Raw genomic sequence first — 22,943 nt, 5'->3', positions numbered from 1 at the left:
AGGAAGTAGCTATAGTTGTGTAGATAGTTAAAACCCATCGTTATAGATATGACACTCAAACTCTAACATATATCCTATAAATATATGCCTGGTAATTTGCTGTAGCCTACAGCAGTACAGCTTTCCAAGTCTGATCTATTATGTTAATGTGTGCAGCGTAGGCCTATTTAATGGAAACTTGGTAGGGTACAGGGACCCAACAGTACATTTTTGCCCAGGTGTTCACAAATAGGTTAATCAGGCAATGAAAATATATGAATACCAAATACACACAACACAAAAAACTTTTGATGTGTATATTAAAAGTAGGCTACACATTTCACACACACCATTGTTCACATATACAATCTAATCTTTTTTTAATTATTACAGACATACAAACAAGTCCGTCAGTAACATATTTAAGTTTTGACGGAGTCTTGAATGAATTATACAGTACAACGAATAAGTTAAAAATATACACACAGACAAAGAGTAATGTCAATTCTTCAATGGTCAAAAAAGAAAACAATAAGTATAATCTGAGTACACGTTCACATTGCCAGGGAGTCTTACACATCAATCATACAGTTATCAATAATGTTATACTACCCACGCAGAGTATGAACGACTCTTCTCACTGCTGGCGTCGCGCTTCAAGTCAAAATGGGCGTGCTTGACAACTGTGCCATAAATCCTTGATTGACAGTTCGAATTCACCACCCGAATTCGTCCCCCCGCCCTTCTGGGGAGTCGCTGGACGAACTGACCAATGGCGCCTGTCGGGGGGCGGGACTATATCTGAAAACCCCGCCTCCTCCACAGCTAACCTAACGGAGATTGTTTTCCTCTCTCGGGAAGATTTCCACTTTGCAGTCCACTGCTTGAATTGTTTATTTTAAAAAAACCCACGCCACTCATAAGTTGCTTTTAGCACATACGTCACTTTGGTCTCTTTCCCAGCCAGAGGTGTAGCGGTTAAACCACAAATAACGGATTATCAAAGCATCATTTGGGATCTTCGGCTATTTAGGAGAGGGGTGAGTTCAGTTGAATTCATTCAGCTTGCTAATACAGCTAGCTACATACCTACCGTTAGCAGACGTTTTAAGTGAACCACACGGGGAATCGAGGTTCATTTGTATGTCACTCACTGGTAACTACACCTGATATAATTACTCTAATAATCGATAGATAGTGCTCGCTTCAGATAGCCTGTTTCAGCAACAGTGAACCTGATAGCTAATGGTTAGCCGCATGTGCTTCCCTGCTAGCCCCGGACTGTGCTCGGTGTCGGGCTAACGTTGCTCATTTTGTTTACATTAGCTAGCAGCTAACTGGCAGCTCACATACCGTGTCGACAAAATTAATTCTCGGCGTAGTTCGTAGAAACAAATGCTTCCGTATACTTTGAAGATGGGTAGGCAGTCAGACGTCTAGCAAGTCAGCTACTTTTCGTGCTTACCTGCTTGAAATGGGGTGTAATTTGCTGCACTCCTGCGCCACGCTCTAAATGGCGGGCGTGGGGAAAGCGTCGTGCTGTAACTCGAGGTCGGTGCTTGTGTTGCCAGGCCATAAAGGGGATGGTGAATCGCTGTTGTCGGCTAACGGCTGTTAGCATGCAGCTAGCATACAGAACTGTATTTGCCTCTACGTGACTATAACGTTACTACACCAAGTGAAGTTGAGGTGTCTATAAATACTGCAGCCGCGCTTTCTTTGGCTGCGGCTGTTTGGAGCGAGACTTGTTGGAACAGCTCAGCACAGCCACACTGTCGGAAGACCGAGCGTTACTTGGTACACTTCGGTTTGACAGTCTTTGTGTCACTTTTGCTCGATGGTCGGGGTTTTAAACGTTATTTATTCTCCCCCGTCGGGTTTCTAGCTCTGTCTTTCAATAACGCCATTCATTCAGATGCTCAGCAGTCGTTGCTGTCTTGAGGAAGTTGTGAATGGCAGACTGAACTCCCACGTTCCCACAGCACCTGTTTGTTGCATCGGTGACGTAGACTGTCTGTATTTCATTGGCTATGGGGACTGCAAGTTTTGCATTCAGTACATGTTAACATTTATAAACCTTTAAGGTCTCATTATAAGTCATCGCTTTATCACTGAGTGGGCACCTGAGTTCGTTGACAGTATAAAAAAGGCCATGTGGAAAAGTGGTATCTGTTGTGTGCTGCATTGTGAAGTATACGCCCATTCTTTATTAAATCCCAAACTGCAGTACCCAATTGTTGAGATGTGATTCAACTTTAGGCAGAACACAGGTCTTCAATTTATGAGACTGTTCTTCATAACAAAGAGGGTGAAATGTATGAAAGATATTAATCCCTTGATCTTTTAGTGAGACTTTCAGAACAGTTTGTGATTTTACCAAATCAGATTTCCCTTTTATTATTCAAAGAAAGGGAGTAGTTACATAAAAAATAAATGAAATAAAACAAAAGAGACAGGGCTGGCCGATATGGCTAGAAATGTTATAACAATAAAACATTTAATATCATTCAATATCGATAATTATTACGATAATTGTCAAATCATTATTACTTTCAACTATAAATTCAGATTTTTGCTCCTGAGTGAAAGTTGAAGAAACCAGGTTTAAAACTTTTCTATACGGTCAGAATAAACACGCTTTACAAATCTGAGGCAAAACATTCAAAAGAGTTATGATAATTTGTTTGTGATTCAAATGAATAAAATCAAACATTTATTGAACATTTGTTTTATTGTTATTGAGTAAAATTATATCGCGATAGATACATTGTTAATTCCAGGTGCTTTATCTTGTCTATTCTCACTCGCTAATTGCTTACTTCCTCCCTCCACCCTTACCTCCTCTAATCTACTTGTACACGCAGTGTTTCTTCATTTTCATACTGCTGCACCATTTCTGTGTTGACGTAGCTGCTCTGTTGTTACGTATGCAGCAGGACGGAGCTTCAGGTTTTGGGGCCAATGGCACTCTTGGAGAGCCTTGGAACATCAGCAAACCAAATAGTAGTCAGACACTTGAAGTCAGTCTGCAATGACATAATCTTTTGTCAGTGTAACTTTAGCGTAGTCGCTGGAGGTGGAAACATCCCAAAGTATAACACAAACTATAACTGAGAAGTTAGTAAATCATCGCGGTCCCAACTGGTGACGGCTGTGAACTCCCATGGTTCTTTGTGTCATTAAAAGCATTGGATGTTTTATTGGCTATATGGTCAGAAATCATGTAATAATTTTCTTCCTAAGCCAAACAACAGTGATGACTAGCTGGCACTGTGTGTATCCATAAATTCTTGGTTGAAAAAAAATTATTGTCATATGTTCCTCAATAACTTTATTCCCAGGTCTCACAGCTCTTACGAGTATGAGTTCATAATGAAGCGGCGACTGGAGGATCAGGAAACGGTTTTTGCGTCCCAGCAGCGGCGCCTTGCTGGCAACGCGGAGGCTTTCCAGCATCGTGTCCTGGCCCCTGCTCCAGCCCCAGCTGTGTATGAGGCTGTGTCCGACAACATGCAGCCCACAGCAGGCGTCCAGTATTCCGTCCCCCAGGGATATCAGGTATACTCTGCTTGTGCACTACAGATTTGTTTTAACCTAATGTATTAGAGTTTAAACTACTTCAAATGCAGCAGTTTTAAGTCACTTGTTGCTCATATCTCAGGCTGTCTTGTTAGCCTCTGTTAGTTTGTGGTGCCTGTTGGATGCAGAGACTGAAGCTCTTTTTTTTTTTTTCTTTCTGTAAGCCATCAGCATGTCTTACTTTTTATGAAGATAAATTGCTGTTCACTTATTGTATGTGGCGCTGTATAAATTTTCCTTTTAATGACAAGGTTGTAGTGCTAACCATCAGATATCTTTGTATATTAGTTTACTAGTTGCCATCATTTTTATAAGTGTCTCTGCCTCCCAGGTTCCCTCAGTGGCCCAGAACAGTGGCGGGCACGGGCACACTCCGAGCCCAGCCGTCCATGGTGGGTCCCACCACCACAACCCGGCAGTCCAGTCCCATGGGCCATCAGTGATGTCAGGGCACAGCCATACTGCTGCTCCTCAAGCCTCTGCACAGGGCCAACAGCAGTTCCAGAGGCTCAAGGTTAGTCAGCCTGTTTTATTTGGACAGGTCACAGTTTCCGTGTTAACCTTGGGTTTTATCTAGCCATGCAGATGGTTCATCATAGGCCGCAGGTAAGCATTTAACCAAAAGCATGCTGTAGTAAAGAACTTTTAATGAACCATTTAAGACCTGGGTTAAATTCAGATATATTTATTGCTTTACTTTTGTCAAGATTCCAAAATGTGATGGTGGGGTAAATGGCCACTGGTGATTTATCTAAGCTATACTTCTCTAACTGTAATAATGTTTGGTGTTAAATATTATAATACCAGGACACTGCTGCCAAAAATTTATATAAGAAATACAGACTGGCAGGTTGATGAAATTGACTTTCCTTCTTCTCCGTCCCTAAGGTGGAAGATGCTTTGTCCTACTTGGACCAAGTGAAACTGCAGTTTGGCAACCAGCCTCAGGTCTACAATGACTTTCTGGATATAATGAAAGAGTTCAAGTCTCAAAGGTGAGGCCAGAGAAAAATACTGTTAGTGTACTTGACTTTAACCTTTGTTGGATAACTGTGACCTGAATGACTGAGAATCTTCATAGACACTGTTAGTGTAAGTGTTAGTTATGATGCACATGAGACCAAGTTTCTAGTTTATCTACATTTTATAAGTTCTTACTCTTTCAGTTGTATCTTGTACAATAGTGTGATGGTACAACTAATTTGCACAATGCCGTAATAGGAATAATACAAATTCTTTGTGTCTGTAACTTGCAGAAGCCAAAGGATAAACTAATATATGATATACACCAGACTACCAATTCTAAGATATTGTAAAATATTATCTAACCAAAAGGATTCCCTTGTGTCCCAAAACATATGACATGTTTTTGACTTGCCTTTTAATCCTTGAGAAATTATGAAACATAAAGATAATTAGCATATTTCCACTCTCCCTTTTTGATGAAAACAACCAGCCTGTTATTCCTGTCACAGATGGTAGCTAAATATTGGCATTTGTTCAGAACAACTCAAGTTTAAAGGGTACAAGCTGCTATAGGTTTGGTAAAACTCTTAATGTGCCAAAATGTTAGCAGTAGTGCTGGCACGAATGTCATTTTTTTTGAGCTTCGAAGGTTTGACAGTAATTAACAGCAAATAATGGAAGCTTAGACGGCGCCGCGGGGGGAGTCCACTACTGGTGGCGTTACCCGTTGCCTTATGCCAGCTGTAAGCACGCTGTAATTTCACGAGATACAGCTATATATTTCATAGATTAAAGCAGAACAACAGAAGGATGAATGCCCAAAAAGTTCTGGGAATGAGTAGAGTGAGGGAGAAACCGGGGGAGAGATCATGAACAGCAGTCACTGACTGTGTGTGCGTATGTGTGAGAGAGAGAAAAAGAGAGAGTACTTTGTTTCTTTATTTACATGTAGGCTATATAATAACAGCACATTATTATTACCAAAAGATTTGTTTTCTCGCGGTTAGGCTAGTAGTCCCAAGTGCAGAACTAAGAGAGGGAGGAGACTGGTGTTAGATAAAAGAGGTGTATTTATTGCAGGGTGGAACTGAAGGAAGACTAGATGCTGCAGAACCAGGTTCGTGGCTGCAGTGCAGAGCAGAAGGGAACCGTAGCTGAGAGTCCAGAGTGTGAAAGCATGAGTTGAGCAGATCCAGAACAGATCACGGGAATATATTAACCGGGTGGGGGTCCTGGGAGAGCAGACAGGATGAGCACCGTTTCTGGTAGCGCAAAGTAACAACACATTATTATGTAAAATTTGCTTTTAACTTTTTTATAACCTACTAAATGTTCTTAAACCCCATACCTGCCACACTGCCATTGTCATCATTCAGTTTAAAGTGCTCCCACAGAGCCGAGGGCTTCATTTTGTTTTCCCTTTGATGTGAACTGGAGCGTTAAGTTCACTGCTGTGGGTAGGCGTGCGGGAAAAAAAATAGCATTCGAATCCCAGAATTGAAAATCGAATGTGTACCAAACAATCGAATAATCGGGTCCAGCCCTAGTTAGCAGCATTTGAATGCACTTCCCAGGATCACAGTTACAGTTTTTTCAATTGCTTACCAGCGTTGTTCAAAACTGAAGTCACATTGTCAAAACTCTTCACACAATCAGCGAAACAGAAATGTCTGTGGACCAAACTGTGAATCATTTTTCATTGCTTTCACATAAAATGCATTCATTGACCACTTTCTCCAAAATCCAGGAACTGTTTTCTCATTACTACTTCACCACCTGCAAAACACTATATATCTGCAGCACATTTTTCAGATGCTAACACACTGTGTCCAAAACTGTAAAAAACATATTCAAAACAGAATGATTGCAAATATCCTGCATTTTTGCAGTAGCTGGACAGATATATAGAAAATCTTAGCCATTTACAACATTTACATACATTTTATGTTGAGAAATGTGTGTAGTGTTTTAAATGTGGTTTTACTGTAAAACTGCAAGCTGAGTATAAAGCAGGAAATGTGCTTGTATTTTAGCAGAATTGGTTCAGGGGGTTGGTACATAAATTACAGGCTGTGGTCATTGGGTCTCAGGTACCAGTGTGTACACAACTGAGAAAAACTGTATTGCAGCACTGAAATTTCAGTAACTTCCTTTTTTCACAAGTAAATTACTGAATGCATTTCTGATTCATTCCTGTAACATTTGCTATAGTACAGTCAATAAAATTAAAATAGTTTATTCTTACAGTTCCTCTCAGTCACTTTGGTACATTTCTAGAATCATCCTTAACATTTGCAAACTATTTGTATTTATAAACTATTGCTACGGTTTGGATGACAATGATTGAAAATGCACATGGCTGGACTTTTTCTGTATGGCATAGATCAATTTCAACATTACAGAATTATACATTGCAAAGGTTTGGATTGAGATAGTATTCAGTTACACTCTTACTGTATGAACTATAATTTGTTGACAGAGCATGTCATTGTGATGCAGGAAATAAAAAAACACTGCATAGCACAACAGAAACATTTACAAAAAGAAATGGAAACATCAAAATACCCCCTCAGGTTGCTGTTCCTGTCTATTGGGCCACAGATTCCTATTCATATTACAACAGATATCTTCGTCAATTTACTGTAGGACACGTTTAGAAGAAAATCTAATCGACATATGTAAAAAAAAATGCACATTATGAGGTGACCATTTTGCATGTTGTGACTTATGCAATGAACCTATGACTAGATGTTTTGGTGTGTAAGACTACAGAACCAGTATACTGTAATACATTGTGATGAACATGACATACACTAAGCAATTGATGTAGGAAACAGCAGACAATTGAACATAATCATTTGCATAAATGTGTCAAAGCATGTGCAATTTGCAATTTCTTAAAAGACTTTTACATATGATGTGCACAAGTGACTTGATGATGTGGAGGTTGAACAAGTAGAATTTCAATTCTGATCTGAGAAGTGTACCAAAGTGACTGAGAACAACTGTATTCTATAATGAAATACTTATTTATATGAAAAAATCGGTCACATTTCGCAGATAAAAGTTCATCAAATTTACGTAATGCTTTCTGTTGTTAGTGCTTTGTAGGTCATTATGTTATGAGTGAGACTGTATGCTTTCCGAGTGAGTATTGTTGCCAGTGTTTTGATTTTTGGACTGCAAGATTGATTCACTTTGATGCCTTGTGGTTTTTCCCTCATGTACCAGCTGCTTGTATCTATATTTTCATGCAAATTACAGAAGTGATCTACGGGATGACAGCCAGGGGAGATTTGAATTAATTTTGTCTGTTTTTGTTTTCCCAGTATTGACACCCCTGGGGTCATCAGCAGAGTGTCACAGCTCTTCAAAGGTCACCCTGACCTCATCATGGGCTTCAACACCTTCCTGCCACCTGGCTACAAGATCGAGGTCCAGAACCACGACCTGGTCAATGTGACCACGCCTGGTCAGATCCACCACATCACCCCGCATGGTATTTCAGTACAGAACATCCCCATAACAGGAGCAGCTACCCAACATCAGGCCCAGGTCCCGTCTGCTGCAGCCACTACTGCTCCGCCCCTTCTGCCACAGCCCACCCCTGCCAAGATGAGCAAGGTGAGTGACTGATTGACGCCAGCAGAGTTTTACAAACCAAAAAAATGTTGTTAATCCCGTCTTCACAACGTCTGCATCTAAACAAATCTAGTGTTTTGTGGTGCAGCATTTGGTGAAATACCCCTAAAACCTCTATTTTTGTGGCCTTTCCCAGCCTCTTCAGCCCCAAGTGTTGACACCGAGCAGTCAGAGCAATCCGTCCATCCCTGCGTACACCTCTCCTCGCTCCCCGCCCATGCAGCTCCACCCGCCACTTAGCGGGACCCCCACTGGGCCACCCATTCAGAACAACCAGCCGGTGGAGTTCAACCACGCCATCAACTATGTCAACAAGATCAAGAACCGCTTCCAGGGCCAGCCAGACATCTACAAAGCCTTCCTGGAGATCCTTCACACATACCAGGTCGGTGGCCACACCTGAAACCTTAGTGATACTTGGGCATAAAGTACTATCGTGGCTTAAAAAGGTCAGAGGACACATGGGAGGTTGACTGACCACCGCTTAGTAGCATGTACAGCGACATAGAGCTGGAACTGAGAGCTACTGAAGCCACTGAAGAGGAATAAATCTCGTTCATGTGCAATGTCAGTTTTCTGCCAGGGTTTATTGTGGCCTGCTAATGGTAACACTAGTAGCTATGTGTAAGAAGCACAAACTGGGGCTACGGTCAGCCAGCGTTCTGCTATTTATACTCTGCGCGGCAGCTGACATACTAAATGGACCTCAGAGTCTTGCTTGTTTCGTCACGGTTAGGGAGGGGCCACAGAATTTGGCTGAACTGAACTTTCAAATCAAGCAGATGCGTACAAGCTGATTTTGAAAGGAACAGGCAGTCTTTACACACATCTGTTTTGTTGGAAAAAGCACCTGTATTAACATCATATGCCAACATGAGTCTATGTGATTATGTTTTCTTTGTAACCTCTCATATTACTCAAGGTTTCAGCAGTAACCTCACAGTAAACTTGTTTTCATCCATTACAGAAGGAGCAGCGTAATGCTAAGGAGGCTGGTGGGAACTACACACCGGCTCTGACAGAGCAGGAGGTGTATGCTCAGGTGGCCAGGCTCTTCAAGAACCAAGAGGACCTGCTCTCGGAGTTTGGGCAATTTCTCCCAGACGCCAACAGTTCAGTGGTGAGCAGAGTAGAGCCTTCTTGCCACTGTAGTGCAGATATATACGCACTTACTTCAAGTATGGAGTAGAAGAGTTACTGTTGTTCTGTGCTGTCTTTAAATACTTTGTTTGCATTATATTATGTGAGTGGGTATGTTTTCTATGTTTTTTTCAGCTGTGTACTCATTTCTCCAGCAGGGTAGCATCACCAGCTAAACAGTTCACATTAAACCGTGCTCTTAGCAAAGACCTGCTGGAATAATCCCTTAGAATCTATAGTTCTGGAGATCCAGAGTTGGTAGAGAGCGTATTCACGTACCCTCATCTTAACAAGTGTTTTGCATTCCCCATAGCTGTTAAGTAAGACCACGGCTGAGAAGGCAGAGTCTGTACGGAACGACCACGGCGGTACTGCCAAAAAGCTGCAGCTCAACAACAAACAGAGGCCCAATCAGAACGGCTGCCAGATCCGTCGTCATCCAACTCCAGGGACCACACCCACTGTCAAGGTACATACATGCATCTCACATACTGCTGAAGCTGTCGACTCCTGTTTCCTTGTTTCACCTCTTCAATTGTTAGATTGTTTTTGTAATTAATGTACCCATGTCTTCTCATTACTATTTTGGTAATGCTACAGAAGAAGAAGTTACTGAATTTGAAAGATTCCTCAGTGGCAGAGGCCAGCAAGCATGGAGTCGGAACAGAATCTCTGTTCTTTGAGAAGGTGAGTTTTCATTGTGCTGGGTTTTATATTTTTGTTTATGTGAAATACAAACAATCATACAAGGAAAGCATATGAACACAGGGTATGAATGAAGAAAACGTTATGCAGATAGCATTTTAAATCTTTGCTTTGCTTTGAAAAGCAAGGCGGAGACTCAGGTTTTACGGTATGTTAACAAGAATTTTACATAACCATAGATAGTAATATTGTTTTAATATTTTATGTTTGTTTAAATATGTGTCCCTTTTGGAATGCATAAGAAAAATACTACCTAATATAATCATAACATGTAAACTGTGAAAATAGTGAAGTATATGAACTTCAGTAAAGTAAAAATTTGTTATATGACTAAAGACAAATAGCTTAAGTTATGCTAAAGTAATTTATGTTCCTCCACTCGGCTCGGTCACATACTGTATGGTACTTACATTTATTTCTCCCCGCAGGTGCGCAAAGCCTTGCGAAGTGCAGAGGCCTACGACAACTTCTTGCGGTGTCTGGTCATCTTTAATCAGGAGGTGATCTCCAGGGCTGAACTAGTGCAGTTGGTGCTGCCCTTTTTAGGGTGAGTACCCGGCAAATGACATGGTGTTTTCAAAGTACAAAGTATACATCAAACGTTATGTTTTCACTTAAATATTTTACACAGAAAATTCCCCGAGCTGTTCAATTGGTTTAAAAACTTCCTGGGATATCGGGAAATGTCCCACATCGAAACATACCCAAAGGAGCGGGCAACAGAGGGCATCGCCATGGAGATAGATTATGCTTCCTGTAAGAGACTAGGCTCCAGTTACAGAGCCCTGCCCAAAAGCTACCAGCAGCCCAAGTGCACCGGCAGAACTCCACTTTGTAAAGAGGTAAGAGCGGAACTCTCTCCAGTCATAAAGATATCTAACTCAGTGAATTAACAAAAATATTTACATGTGGATAGGCACTGGCAAACATTGGCATGAAAATTGCCTCATACATCGGAGATTAGTTACTGTATGGAAGGCAAGATTTTGTCTGCAAAAATATGCTAAAACACCACAGTAGCATTAGGGGTGGGAATCTCTAGGCACCTCAACGTTCAATTCGATAATGATTTTAGAGGGCTGTGATGTGATTATAAATTATTATTAAACTGGTCTGTGTTATGTGCACAACACAGACTGTCCGGTGCTGCACTTCCAATTCCACCTTTTGCCTTTCATCAACGTTACGTTGTCAATTAACATTTAGATAAATGATTTTTGACATTTGTGAATCGATTCAGAATTGTCCAAGTCCGACTCACGATGCATCTAAGAAACGATTTTCTTCCCCCCTCCGCCCCAAAAATAGCGTATCATCAGACAGATGATGACACTATTACGCATTCCATGCAAATAACAGTGGGAATAAGATACATTTTAAATATTTTTAGGTCAATAAGTGCTAAAGCTACCAGTCAGCGCCATTCATGACATCATTGTGGACCTTTAAAGATGTTAAGTTAAGATGTGTTTGTTTCTGCTGTTTCCAGGTCTTAAATGATACCTGGGTCTCCTTCCCCTCCTGGTCTGAGGACTCCACGTTTGTCAGCTCCAAGAAGACTCAGTACGAGGAGCATATCTACAGATGTGAGGATGAACGCTTTGAGGTGAGCAGGAACAATAAACTTTTACGACTTGTCTGACGCGTTATCCCAGAATGAAAATTAATTTATTCCAATAGATCTTATGTTTTCCTCTTCGAGGATGTCTTTGTTTCTCATCTTTGTCCTAAAACATTCCTGAACAAAAACTTTAGAATAACTGCGAACAGTAGCAGAATATTAGAAAAATAAAAATTATTATTGTTTTAATAAAAAAAAGGGGGGGGGCATGCACACACAGCAATGTTTATTAAAACCACTGTGTTTTCTTGCCTGCAGTTGGATGTAGTACTGGAGACCAACCTGGCTACCATCAGAGTCCTGGAGACGGTACAGCGGAAGTTGTCCCGCATGTCTGCAGAGGAGCAGGCCAAGTTCCGCTTGGACAACACATTGGGTGGCTCGTCAGAGGTCGTACACCGCAAGGCCATCCAGAGGATATACGGAGACAAGGCGGCCGACATCATCGATGGTCTGAGGAAAAACCCTGCTGTTTCTGTCCCCATCGTTTTAAAAAGGTGGGAGTCGAACCAACTGTTGAATGTTATCAGTTACCGGTCACCCATTTTACAATTAATTATTAGTTAGTCAATCTGTGTATTTAGAAGCTGCATTTTAGTTAAGAGATTGTTCTTTAAGTGGAGGGTTTCAGTTCTGATCATGTAGTTTTTTTTAATAGTATGGTGACAAATCAGTAAGGTGCACATATGCTAAAACACACAAGAGTCACAAGCTCTCTGTTTACATAGTGCAGTAAATGTGTGTACACCAGCTTCTTGTGGGCCCAGACTGATGTTATGAAGCATAGTTTATGAACCCTCTAATCCACGCAGGGAAGGAAAAGCCAATATGATGTTGGAGTAGTGGATTTAAAACTGGCTCCTGGGATTTAATGTGTGCTTTTAAAGGCCATATTCTCCATTGCACAATGATTTGAAAAGAAGTCACTCCTTTAACAGTGTTTTAATTTTGTGCTGCTGCCTAAAATGCACAATGTTGCAGCAGATGTTTCTGTCTTGTGATGCGAAGTAACAAACGCGACACTGAAATGGCCTGACACCTTTGCTGAAGCTTGTGAGTGTGAAAGTTGCAGACGTTAGTAAAAAATGACATTTAAGGTTTAGCGTGTGTGTGTACATTATTTAATGGCCTTATTTGCTAACCAGGTTAAAGACCAAGGAGGAGGAATGGCGGGAATCCCAACGAGGATTTAACAAGATCTGGAGGGAGCAGAACGAGAAGTATTACCTCAAGTCTCTTGACCATCAAGGCATCAACTTCAAACAGAATGACACCAAAGTGCTTCGATCCAAGTCCCTGCTGAATGAAATCGAAAGCATTTATGATGAGGTACATTTAACACAAAATATGGAGTAAAACGTGAATTTACGAAACGCCATTGTTTGCCTTTTGTCTGAGTTAAAATGTCATGTTTTTATAGAACATAAAGTGTTTTAGGAAACTGTTTCTGAAATGGGAATAATCAGGAAACCATAGAACCTAAACTTGATGTCAAGGTCAGCATCACACAAAATATATTCTGTGCATTCAGAATGCTGACATTGAATTGTTCTTGCTATGCAGCGCCAGGAGCAGGCATCTGAGGACAACGCCACTCCACCCACAGGCCACCACCTGACGCTGGCATATGAGGACAGCCAGATCCTGGAGGATGCCGCAGCGCTCATCATCCACCACGTTAAGCGACAGACCAGCATTCAGAAGGAGGACAAATACAAGATCAAACAGATCATCTACCACTTCATCCCCGACATGCTGTTCTCTCAGCGGGGTGACCTCTCCGACGTAGAGGAGGAGGAGGAGGAAGAGGAGATGGATCTGGAGGAAGGTGCTTCCAAAAAGCACAACGGCATCCCCGGCAGTGGGAGCCCCTCCAAGTCCAAGCTGCTGTTCAGCAACACGGCGGCGCAAAAGCTGCGCGGCTGTGACGACGCATACAACCTTTTCTACGTCAACAACAACTGGTACATCTTCCTGCGACTGCACCAGACATTGTGCTCACGTCTGCTGCGGCTGTATGGCCAGGCGGAGCGACAGATGGAAGAAGAGGTCAGAGAAAGAGACTGGGAGAGGGAAGTCCTGGGAATGAAGAAGGAGAAGAACGACAATCCAGCTGTCCAGCTGAGACTGAAAGAGCCCAGTGAGTAACAACATGTTTTCTATGTTCTTAATTAACTGAACTGCGTTTGTTTCCTATTGAGGACGGAGCATAAATCCTGTTTCCATTGAACTTTGTGCCACAATACTGCTCTGACACATAATTCACATTCCTCTATTTCCTTGAGAAAATCAGAAAAGTATTTTAGGGCGTACTCACACTAGGCGATCCGTACCGTGCCCGGGCACGTTTAACCCCCAAAGTCCGGCTTGTTTGTTCAGTGTGATCGCTCCGGGCCCACTTGAAAAGGTGGGCCCAGGCATGGTTAGGCTGGACTCCGGCACGGTACGCATATAGTGTGATCGCAAACCATGCCTGAGCACGGAATCCTGACACAAACTCCACTGTGCCATGCGAGAGAGAGAGCGCCACTTCTTTTTTTATTTTATTTTTTTCAAAAGAGTGCAGTGATCCCCACAGAATGACGGTCAATATTGACTTCCAGCGATGTACGTGCTTACTTCACAACCCAGCTGTGATCTAACGTTAACATAGCTCTCCTTATTGGCTAGGCTCCTTTCATGCTCGCTAATAACTTTTTTAAGGTGGGTCTCCGACATTGGCAGTTGTGTTGCGCTGCGTGAATATATGCACCGCACTCTGCAATCAACTACGATTTTAAATAGCCGTAGTAAAAAAAATCGCATCAATATGTCCCGGTCGGCATTGATACTGCGGCGGGCCGCCACAAACGAATCAATGTATGGGAAACACTGACTGAGTGATGACGTAAATGGTCATTAGGTGCAGTGTGAGCGCAGGCCAGCGGGGGAGTGTGCAGGGGGGAGAATCATGCTCAGACATGGTACAAGGCAACCGGGCCTAGCCCTTAAACATTTTTGCAGGCTTATTGCAAACAATTGACATTGCAAGAGAAGAAAGTGAGTAATGGAAACTAAAAGTGGGTGAAGGCAGAAAAACTTGAACTGCGAAATCACTCAGATTTGGAAAATTAAACTGCTGCCAAAATGAGCACCGCTTGCCAAAGATGATTGATTTGAAATGCCGCCAGTCTTTCTGATTTTTGGAAATTTTATTCCCTTCAGTGGACATAGAGGTGGAAGATTACTACTCAGCCTTCTTGGAGATGGTTAGGAATTTGCTGGATGGAAATATGGAGGCTTCGCAGTACGAGGACTCGCTTAGGGAAATGTTCACCATTCACGCTTACATTGCCTTCACAATGGACAAGCTCATCCAAAGCATCGTGCGGCAGGTAAGCGTCTGTTTGTCCTCTCACCTCCAGTTTTCTTCGGCCATATTAAGCCTCCATTAGCACTGTGGTGAGCAATTCTGACACATTTAAAAGGTTGTTTTTCCACTTTAAGACAATTCTTTCTCTCCCTCATCCAGCTCCAGCACATTGTGAGTGATGAGATCTGTGTCCAAGTAACAGACCTCTACCTCTCGGAGAGCGCTAACGGCGCCAGCGGAGGAACCCTGTCCACCCAGTCTTCAAGGAGCCCTGCAGAGGCCATGTACCAGCGGAAAGCTGAGCAGCTCATGTCTGATGAGAACTGCTTCAAGGTAAATTCATGATGCTCCTGCAATCATCCGAAACTGGGGAGATAATGCCATCGGATTGTGGGACATGAAACATTGTGCAGAAGTTGTGAAAATATTGAAATTAGTTGAATTAAAGTTAATTTAAGGAGAAGTGATTTCTAATTTTCCACACGGCTGCAGAAGTGATTGCTGTAATTAATCCAAATATGGAAGTTTGTTTGCTGCAGAGAGGAGCTTACCATCCTTTCCAACTGAGACAATTCTGTTCTCGGGTGTTTTCACAACCAATAAATCTTCTCCTATGGTAACGAATTATGAGTGAAATACAAGAAGTGCTGTGCATAGTCGTCTGTTAGGAGAAAGCTGTTCTCACCAGTAGAGCCTAGGGCTGGGCGAAATGGCCAAAAAGTCATGTATTTTATACCGGAATTCTGCCGAACAGTACAGGGATATATCGGTATTTTCTGCTAAGCGGGCTCGGGAGGGGGGCAGTTTTAGCTTTCAAACAGCTTTCTCTTGATTTGAGTTTAGATCAGCGGTCGCCAGTCCTTATGTGTGAACTTCACAACGGCGCATCAAAACGGCTCCGACATCTGGCAGACGTCGGCGATGTCGACGTCTGCCAGATGTCGGAGCCGTATATCTAGCATGCCAAATATCTGGAAAAGTCGACCGACTCAACATCCACATCCAGCCAATGAGAGCAGGCAGCTGGCAGAGCAGGCAGCTAATTTTTCACCGCAAAACCCTTCTTACTCAGCTCTCTCTGTAGCTCAGACAATCCCTGCTACCTGCGTGTGCAATCCATTCTTTCACCCATATTTTTGGTCTTTATAATTGGTATCTTTATAATAACAAACAACAGCTGTTTTCTGTGTAAGTACACGCCACTTCGCGTTTCACATTTCACCTGTGTTTTGTTGACAAACCGTGGTTTGGAGACCAGCATCGTGTGACACAGCTGCTGACAGCTCGCATAGTGTGTGACCCCCTTTCATTTATCGGTCAGGTATTGTGAACGCCACGGCGATTTCAAGACTTCCGCCACAAGACAGCAAGTTGTGTAGTGTGAACAGCACGGCCATCGGCCAACGCTGAAAGTCGTGTAGTCTGCACAAGACTTTTGTGAATTGAGGGCTGCGTGCAGACGCAGAGAGGGGCTGCGCGGTGAGGGAGAGAGAGGAGCAAACGCTGGCAGGTCTTTATGGAAACATATTAATTAACTCAATATCAAACTATATTGGTATAATAGTTATTGTCTAATTTCATATCTCTTTTGAAATTATTCCACCCAGCCCTAGTAGAGCCTGACCAATATGGGATTTGTAAGACTGATGCCGATTTTGACATTTGAGGATTTTAAAATCAGATATATCGGCTGATATTTTGTTTTTTTCTTTTCAGATACACATAACATAAACAAAGATTATCCCCATTTGTTAGGTGTACTTATGAGACATCGCCAAGATAATGTGACATAATAGAGTTTAAAAATAAACTTTGTTTATTGTTATAAATATTAACTTGAACACAGGATAGCTGATTATGTCAGCTAGCTGTTGTTCCAACCAGGTGTGTTGCCAACAGGAGAGTTGCCGAGTGCCCTCTTGTGGACAAACTATGCAATGACAACACTCATAACATGATTGAAGGATCCATCTTCCATCTCTCCATTGCTTTTTTTAATAGTCATTTAACAGCTGTTTTTAACACGAATACCGATTTATCTGCAATTAGCTCATATCATTCGATAATATCGGTACGCCGATTTATCGGTCTACTTTCCCTTGTCCCTTGGCATCTAAAGAGCAAAATGAGGTGTAAAAGGTTTACAACAGCCAGCCTGGAAATGTGCTGACTGCAGCTTACCGATTATTATAACATGATAGAATTTGCTCTGATATGTCACTGGCAATGTGTAATGCAGCTTAAGGACACCTGCGACACAAGTGAATTTCCCTTTTCACCTACTTTAAAAGCTTAATTTTAGAGTTGAGAAGCTGCTCGGTTCACAGACGTTTATCAAGCTTTGTCAAAAAAGAAATAACAGATCACATTTTGGAGATGACGATTTAAGAGTAAATCCTCATGCAGTGACATCAGGTTATGTGCACTGTAGTTAGATATGACATGATAGATGTTCCGCAAAATGCAGCTTAAAGTTGTTTTTCATTTTCACATTTATTAAAGACAAGAAGAATGAGTGAGAGAACTGCTGAAAAACTGTTTTTTTTTTATTTTTCACACACTGAATTAATTTAGCCTCGTGCTTCTTTATTTGTCTGTCACTTTCTCAGGTGATGTTTCTGAAGAACAGAGGGCAGGTGCAGCTCACAGTGGAGCTGCTCGACACAGAGGAGGAGAACTCAGACGAGCCCATGGAGGCCGAGGTAAGAAACCTTTAAACCAGCTTGAAGACTGTCGGTTTGGCTTGTGAGCAAAGACTTTGGATAAACGTGGGGAAATAACTTTTCAATTCACAAGCCGCACAATAATTTCAAAATACATCAGCTTTAAAAAAAAATAAAAATATACAGCCTGGCTGGTAAACAAATTCCCAACCTCTGTGTTTGGCTTTCGACAGTCTTAAATTCCTACACTGATGTTCAGTGGCAGCTTCTTTTGCTGCCTATGTCATAATAAGTAATTTATTTGATCTTTATCTTCATATCATCTGAAGGAACTAAACATACAGCGAATAACTGCAAATAAAAGTTGTCATTTTTACATTTTGTCTAGTAAGAGGGTCCACTTTCCCAGCTGGAGTGGAAATACCAGTAAGGACCAATTAATACTGGTGTTTGTAGTTGTGTTTATAGATCTAATGTGTGTCTTAAATTTGTTTTTCACTTGTGTTTTGTTTGCAGCGCTGGTCTGATTATGTTGGACGTTACTTAAACCCAGATTCCACCACACCTGAGTTGAGGGAGCACCTCGCTCAGAAGCCAGTTTTTCTTCCCAGGTGAGTGAATGAATTGTTTTGTTCTTTTCCTGCATTAAATCATAAGAAAAGAGAAAAACCTTTATTTGTCCCACAGTGGGGAAATCGCGGTCATAGTGTCTTGTTCAATAAGCTTTCTGACACATCTCTTCCAAAAGTTGGAACACAGGCCATTTTGATTAAATTAACTCTAATCGATTTGTTCTCACACGTTCCTGCTGGGTCTCGTTAGTCACTCTCATCATGTTTGTCTGTGTGCTCGTGACCAGGAATCTCAGACGGATCAGGAAGTACCAGAAGGGCCGAGAGCAGCTGGACAAAGAGGCCTGTGAGGGTGGCAAGAAATCCCTGGAAAAGGAGAAAATGGAGTGCATGTTCAAACTCAACTCTTACAAGATGGTCTATGTCTTTAAGTCTGAGGATTACATGTACCGACGCACTGCCCTGCTGCGAGCTCACCAGGTATTCGCCACTTTTTTACACACTACTATGACCTCCTCAGTTACTATGCCAGATGGATTTCCCCCTTTCCCCCTCTCTGCGGTGTTTAAGGTGTACTGGGAACAGAGAGAGTTATGTCTGAGTTTATGTGATTGGAGGGTCTGTTGAAATGTATGTAAGGTAAAGAAAGTCATTGTGCAGTTACAGTCAGGAAGTTATGTGCGCTCTAAAAGTGAATGAGAGATGTTCCACAAATGCAGCTTAAAAAATTCACATGCTTTTTAATACCTTTTTCATTATCATTTTCTTTAAGTTGCTTTTCTTGGCGTGTTCACATTTATTAACCACTGTCATATCTGTCTGGTTAATACATGACTGGAGCCAGCAGCCGCTTAGCTTAGCTTAGCTTCAGCTCTGTTCGAAGGTGGCTGTTTACCGTACAGATGTGAGAGTGATATCAGTCTTTTCATCTAATATTCAGCAAGAAAGTGATTTTAAAAGCGTATATCCCAAAATGTCAACCTATTCCTTTAAAGGACCTGTGTGTAACATTTAGTTGGATCTATTGGCAGAATATGGCAGAAATTAAATATTCATAAGTATGTTTTCGTTGGTATTTAATCACCTGAAAATTAGAATTGGTGGGGTTTTGTTACCTTAAAATGAGCCCTTAGTATCTACAGAGAGAGCGGGTCCTCTTCCATGGAGGCTGTCATATTGAACCACCATGTTTCTACAGTACCCCAGAAAGGACGATCCAAACACTGGTTCTAGAGAGGGCCTTTGGAGATTTTTGTGAGTTTTGTGGCCACCGTGGATTCTCTTAAGGCTCGTGCAGACTACACGACTTTCAGCCGATTGTCGTGCTGTTCAGACCACACAACTTGCGTCTTGTGACGAGAGTCTTGAAGTCATTGTGGCGTTCACACTACGTGACAGATCGGTGACAGACCTACACACGAAACAGCTGTTGTTTGTTATTATAAAGAAAGAACGCATTAGCACACACAGGTAGCAGAGATTTTCTGAGCTACAGAGAGAGCTGGAAGTGAGTAAAAAGGGTTTTGCAGTGGAAAAAGTAGCTGCCTGCTCTCATCGGGTGGATGTGGATGTTGAATCGGTCAACTTCTCCAGATATTTGGCATGCTAGATATCTGTCTGCAATGTGTCAGCGATGCATCGTTGAGTAGTTCACACATAATGTCTGGCGACCGCCGATCAATCACTGATTTACCCCTGATCATTGCCTGCCGGTCACTGAGCTAGGCTTTACACACTTGGAAGGGGAGAGTGAGACTAGGGGTTAACAGTCGGTAGCAATCTGCAGCCTCACCACTAGATGCCACTAAATCCTGCACACTGGTCCTTTATGTTCAGTATAAACTAGGCCTGTATTTATATGGCTCATAGCCTTATAAAGAACGTAACATAATGTATATCATGCATTTGACATTTTGATTGTTGGGGCTTTTAGTCACCAGTGAGAGGAGCTCTAATGCTAAATGTTACTCAATCAATCTTTCATCACACTCCGTTTAGCTTGAGAGCTCAGTGTAAAGATCTGGTCTTTCATGTACTTATCATCCTTAGCCATGGAAGTGTATGTCACTGTCCCACTTAGTATTATAACAACTTTGTGACAAGAATGTCCATCTGGTTTTTTTCCATAGTCACATGAGAGGGTGAGCACACGGCTGCACAAACGCTTCCAGGCCTGGGTGGATGCGTGGGCTAAGGAGCACGTCACCCGCGACATGAGCGCCGAGACCAATAAGTGGCTGATGGGGGAAGGCCGTGACGGCCTATTACCCTGCACCACCACCCGCCAGCCAGAGGTCCTTCACTTCATGCACATCAACAAGTACCGCGTCAAATACGGGACTCCCAGCAAGGCACCATAGCCGAGGAGAAACGGGGGGAGAGAGACTGATTTCTGGGGGTGTTTGGTCTTAAGTCAAACATGTCAGGAGTAGAGGTAGGGATGAGGGCTTATTAAAGTGTTTTTAAGGCCGACATGGGAGCACAATTAAGCTAGCTACCGTGTATGTTGCACCCGGGGCGGCAGGATTACTGATTTTACCAGCGTTTTTAGCTGGGCCCGTTTTTTGCGCAGGGCCTTTGGTGCCAAAACTTAGGAATGGTCATGATCCAGTCGCAGACCTGAGCTCTTACCAGCACTCTGAGCCACTTCTCAAATAAACTTCCCTGAGCCTGTTTGACGGGGCTTAGCAACAGAAACAGTAAGCCTGTGAGAGATAGAGTGGTGCTTTTTGTACTTTATCACAACTGAGCTTCGGTTTAGCTTTTGAATGACCATTTTGTTTGAAGCCATCAGAGTCAGAGCTCCATTGAAATCAATCGTACAGGGATTTCTTTATGATAGTGTTCTTCTACAATATCCATGGAAAAACAATATGGTGGACAAGTGCACTTATTTAGGACGAGGTCGATGTTGTTTCAAAAGTTTTGTTTTCCCAGATTGAATGTTTGGAAGGGAGCACAACAAAGTCAGAGATCTGGTTCAGACATTCCTGCGTTAAGGCCAAATCACAATTATGTACCTTATGTACCTCCAAAACACATGGCAGCATTATTAGAAACTGTGCCTGAGACCCAAACAGTATTGTTGGGTTAACATCAAAAAGCATTCTTGCATTTATGTAATTAAAAAAAAGAAAATACAAGAAAGAGGAAAAACATAGCCTCACAACACTGTTTGGTCTCAGACTGTAAAATTGTATAGCTTGTAAATGTCAGATACTGACATGTATACCGGTGTATGTGTTGTGTATATATATTATATATAGTTCTATTAACACAAATGATCCTCGCCGCCCTGGAAGTCAATCTTTTTAAACTGCCCTCCGCCAATACACCAGCTTGTACACACACAAACACACACACTCACACTCATTCTGGAAGGACTGTCCACATGCCGCTCACGTTGTAAATACACTGTATATAGTCTCAGACTTTTTATGACAGATCTGTGTTGTTGTGCTAGTAATACTTTCCAAGCTTACTGTGGACTTTAGTGATAAATGGCTAAAGTTAGTATGTATATGAAAAAGAAAAATGCAAGACCATTTATTACAGTTTTTACCAAAGGGAGTTGATTATAAAAATAGCTGTTTTCCCCCCTTTGTGTGTTCCTTTATGTCTTTTCTTTTTAATTTCTGTAGTAAAAACGTGCTGAAAAGTAGAAATGTATCCAGGTCTTTCAGTTTTTATATATGGAAAATAACTTTTTTTTTTTTTTTTTTCTTCTGAATGTGACGTTTGGTTGGTAAAAATCACTGCCCCCTTTTTGACAACTGACACCGTCCATGGTGATGGTGGGACTCGATTCAAAGTTCTGTCCCCACACTGGTCTCACCTTGTGATGCACGCTTCCCTCCCTGGATAGATTTCTGCTGCAAACATCACCCCACACCATATTTTTGATAATGGAAGAAGTCACACGAGCATGTCTTTAGTCCCTTTATTTAGACATTATTTAAAGTAATAATAAAAATGACATTTGTAGCCTACGGAGAGCTTTGTGAAGTTGTTGAGTGATTTTATTTTTTTCCCCCACTTTCATGTGTCACTTATGTTCCGTTAAACTGGCAGGAAAGCCGAAGCAGAACCAACTGTGTTTACTTCTCATCAAACACTCAGCCACTTTTATTCAGCATAATAAATCTAAACAGATTAGTCATGGTTTGCTTGTCTGATACATTTTTTTAAAATGTACCACTTAAGACTATAAAAAGCAAACAGGCTTCGTTCACATCCAATTAGACAACTAGGTTAATTGTAATCTGCCTATGAAGTGTGAGTGAAGTGTGAGAAATAATAGCAAACAGAATGATTCCCACAGCGAAAGTTTTAACACTCAGTTCTTAACTTTTAAACACCAGTTTAACAAAACCAACTCAAGTGTGTTCTGTATGTACACTGTCAGTTACTTGTTTAATGTACTTATTGTGCAAAACTTTGGTCTTTTTATGAAATGCCAGAAGCTTAAAGCTGTCATTCTCATTCTTAAAAAGCAATTAAGTCAGTTTCTTAAAAAAAAAAAAGGGCCTTAGAAGGTATTAAAAAGTCTGACGTTTAATTTAAAAAAGGCCTTGGATAGTTTCCTCTTGCCTGCTGTAGGCAGTAATGTTAGTTATAAAAGGTTTTCATATCTAATTGTAGGCCTTCAGGAGACGTTGCATACTTATGAAAATGGGATTGTTGGAACAGTGGCTTGTGCTGCAGGAGGCTCTTCAGTCATCACT

The 22,943-nt window shown here is 41.8% G+C and overlaps 1 protein-coding gene across 1 annotated transcript; it reads left to right on the top strand.

Annotated features, from left to right (window-relative positions):
- The first annotated feature begins 787 nt into the window (after positions 1-787).
- Positions 788-22,208, top strand: sin3aa (SIN3 transcription regulator family member Aa). Its single transcript, XM_046038602.1, has 21 exons — positions 788-1,019; positions 3,321-3,537; positions 3,890-4,072; positions 4,447-4,553; positions 7,854-8,148; positions 8,303-8,551; positions 9,134-9,286; positions 9,620-9,775; positions 9,907-9,993; positions 10,440-10,558; positions 10,643-10,853; positions 11,501-11,617; positions 11,891-12,129; positions 12,778-12,961; positions 13,196-13,772; positions 14,837-15,006; positions 15,144-15,317; positions 17,594-17,686; positions 18,164-18,258; positions 18,507-18,699; positions 20,349-22,208. The coding sequence occupies exons 2-21, from the start codon at positions 3,352-3,354 to the stop codon at positions 20,577-20,579; spliced, it is 3,819 nt and encodes a 1,272-aa protein (XP_045894558.1). The 5' UTR covers positions 788-1,019; positions 3,321-3,351; the 3' UTR covers positions 20,580-22,208.
- Positions 22,209-22,943: the final 735 nt, after the last annotated feature.

The sequence above is a fragment of the Micropterus dolomieu genome, linkage group LG22 (assembly GCF_021292245.1).
Source record: "Micropterus dolomieu isolate WLL.071019.BEF.003 ecotype Adirondacks linkage group LG22, ASM2129224v1, whole genome shotgun sequence".
NCBI lineage: Eukaryota > Metazoa > Chordata > Actinopteri > Centrarchiformes > Centrarchidae > Micropterus > Micropterus dolomieu.
This window is presented reverse-complemented; position numbering and strand designations above follow the sequence as displayed.

Coding starts and splice junctions, on each gene's coding strand:
- sin3aa (XM_046038602.1), top strand. CDS start 3,352: ATGAAGCGGCGACTGGAGGATCAGGAAACGGTTTTTGCGTCCCAGCAG. Junction 9,994..10,439: donor AATCTCTGTTCTTTGAGAAG/GTGAGTTTTCAT, acceptor TTCTCCCCGCAG/GTGCGCAAAGCCTTGCGAAG. Junction 11,618..11,890: donor GTGAGGATGAACGCTTTGAG/GTGAGCAGGAAC, acceptor TCTTGCCTGCAG/TTGGATGTAGTACTGGAGAC.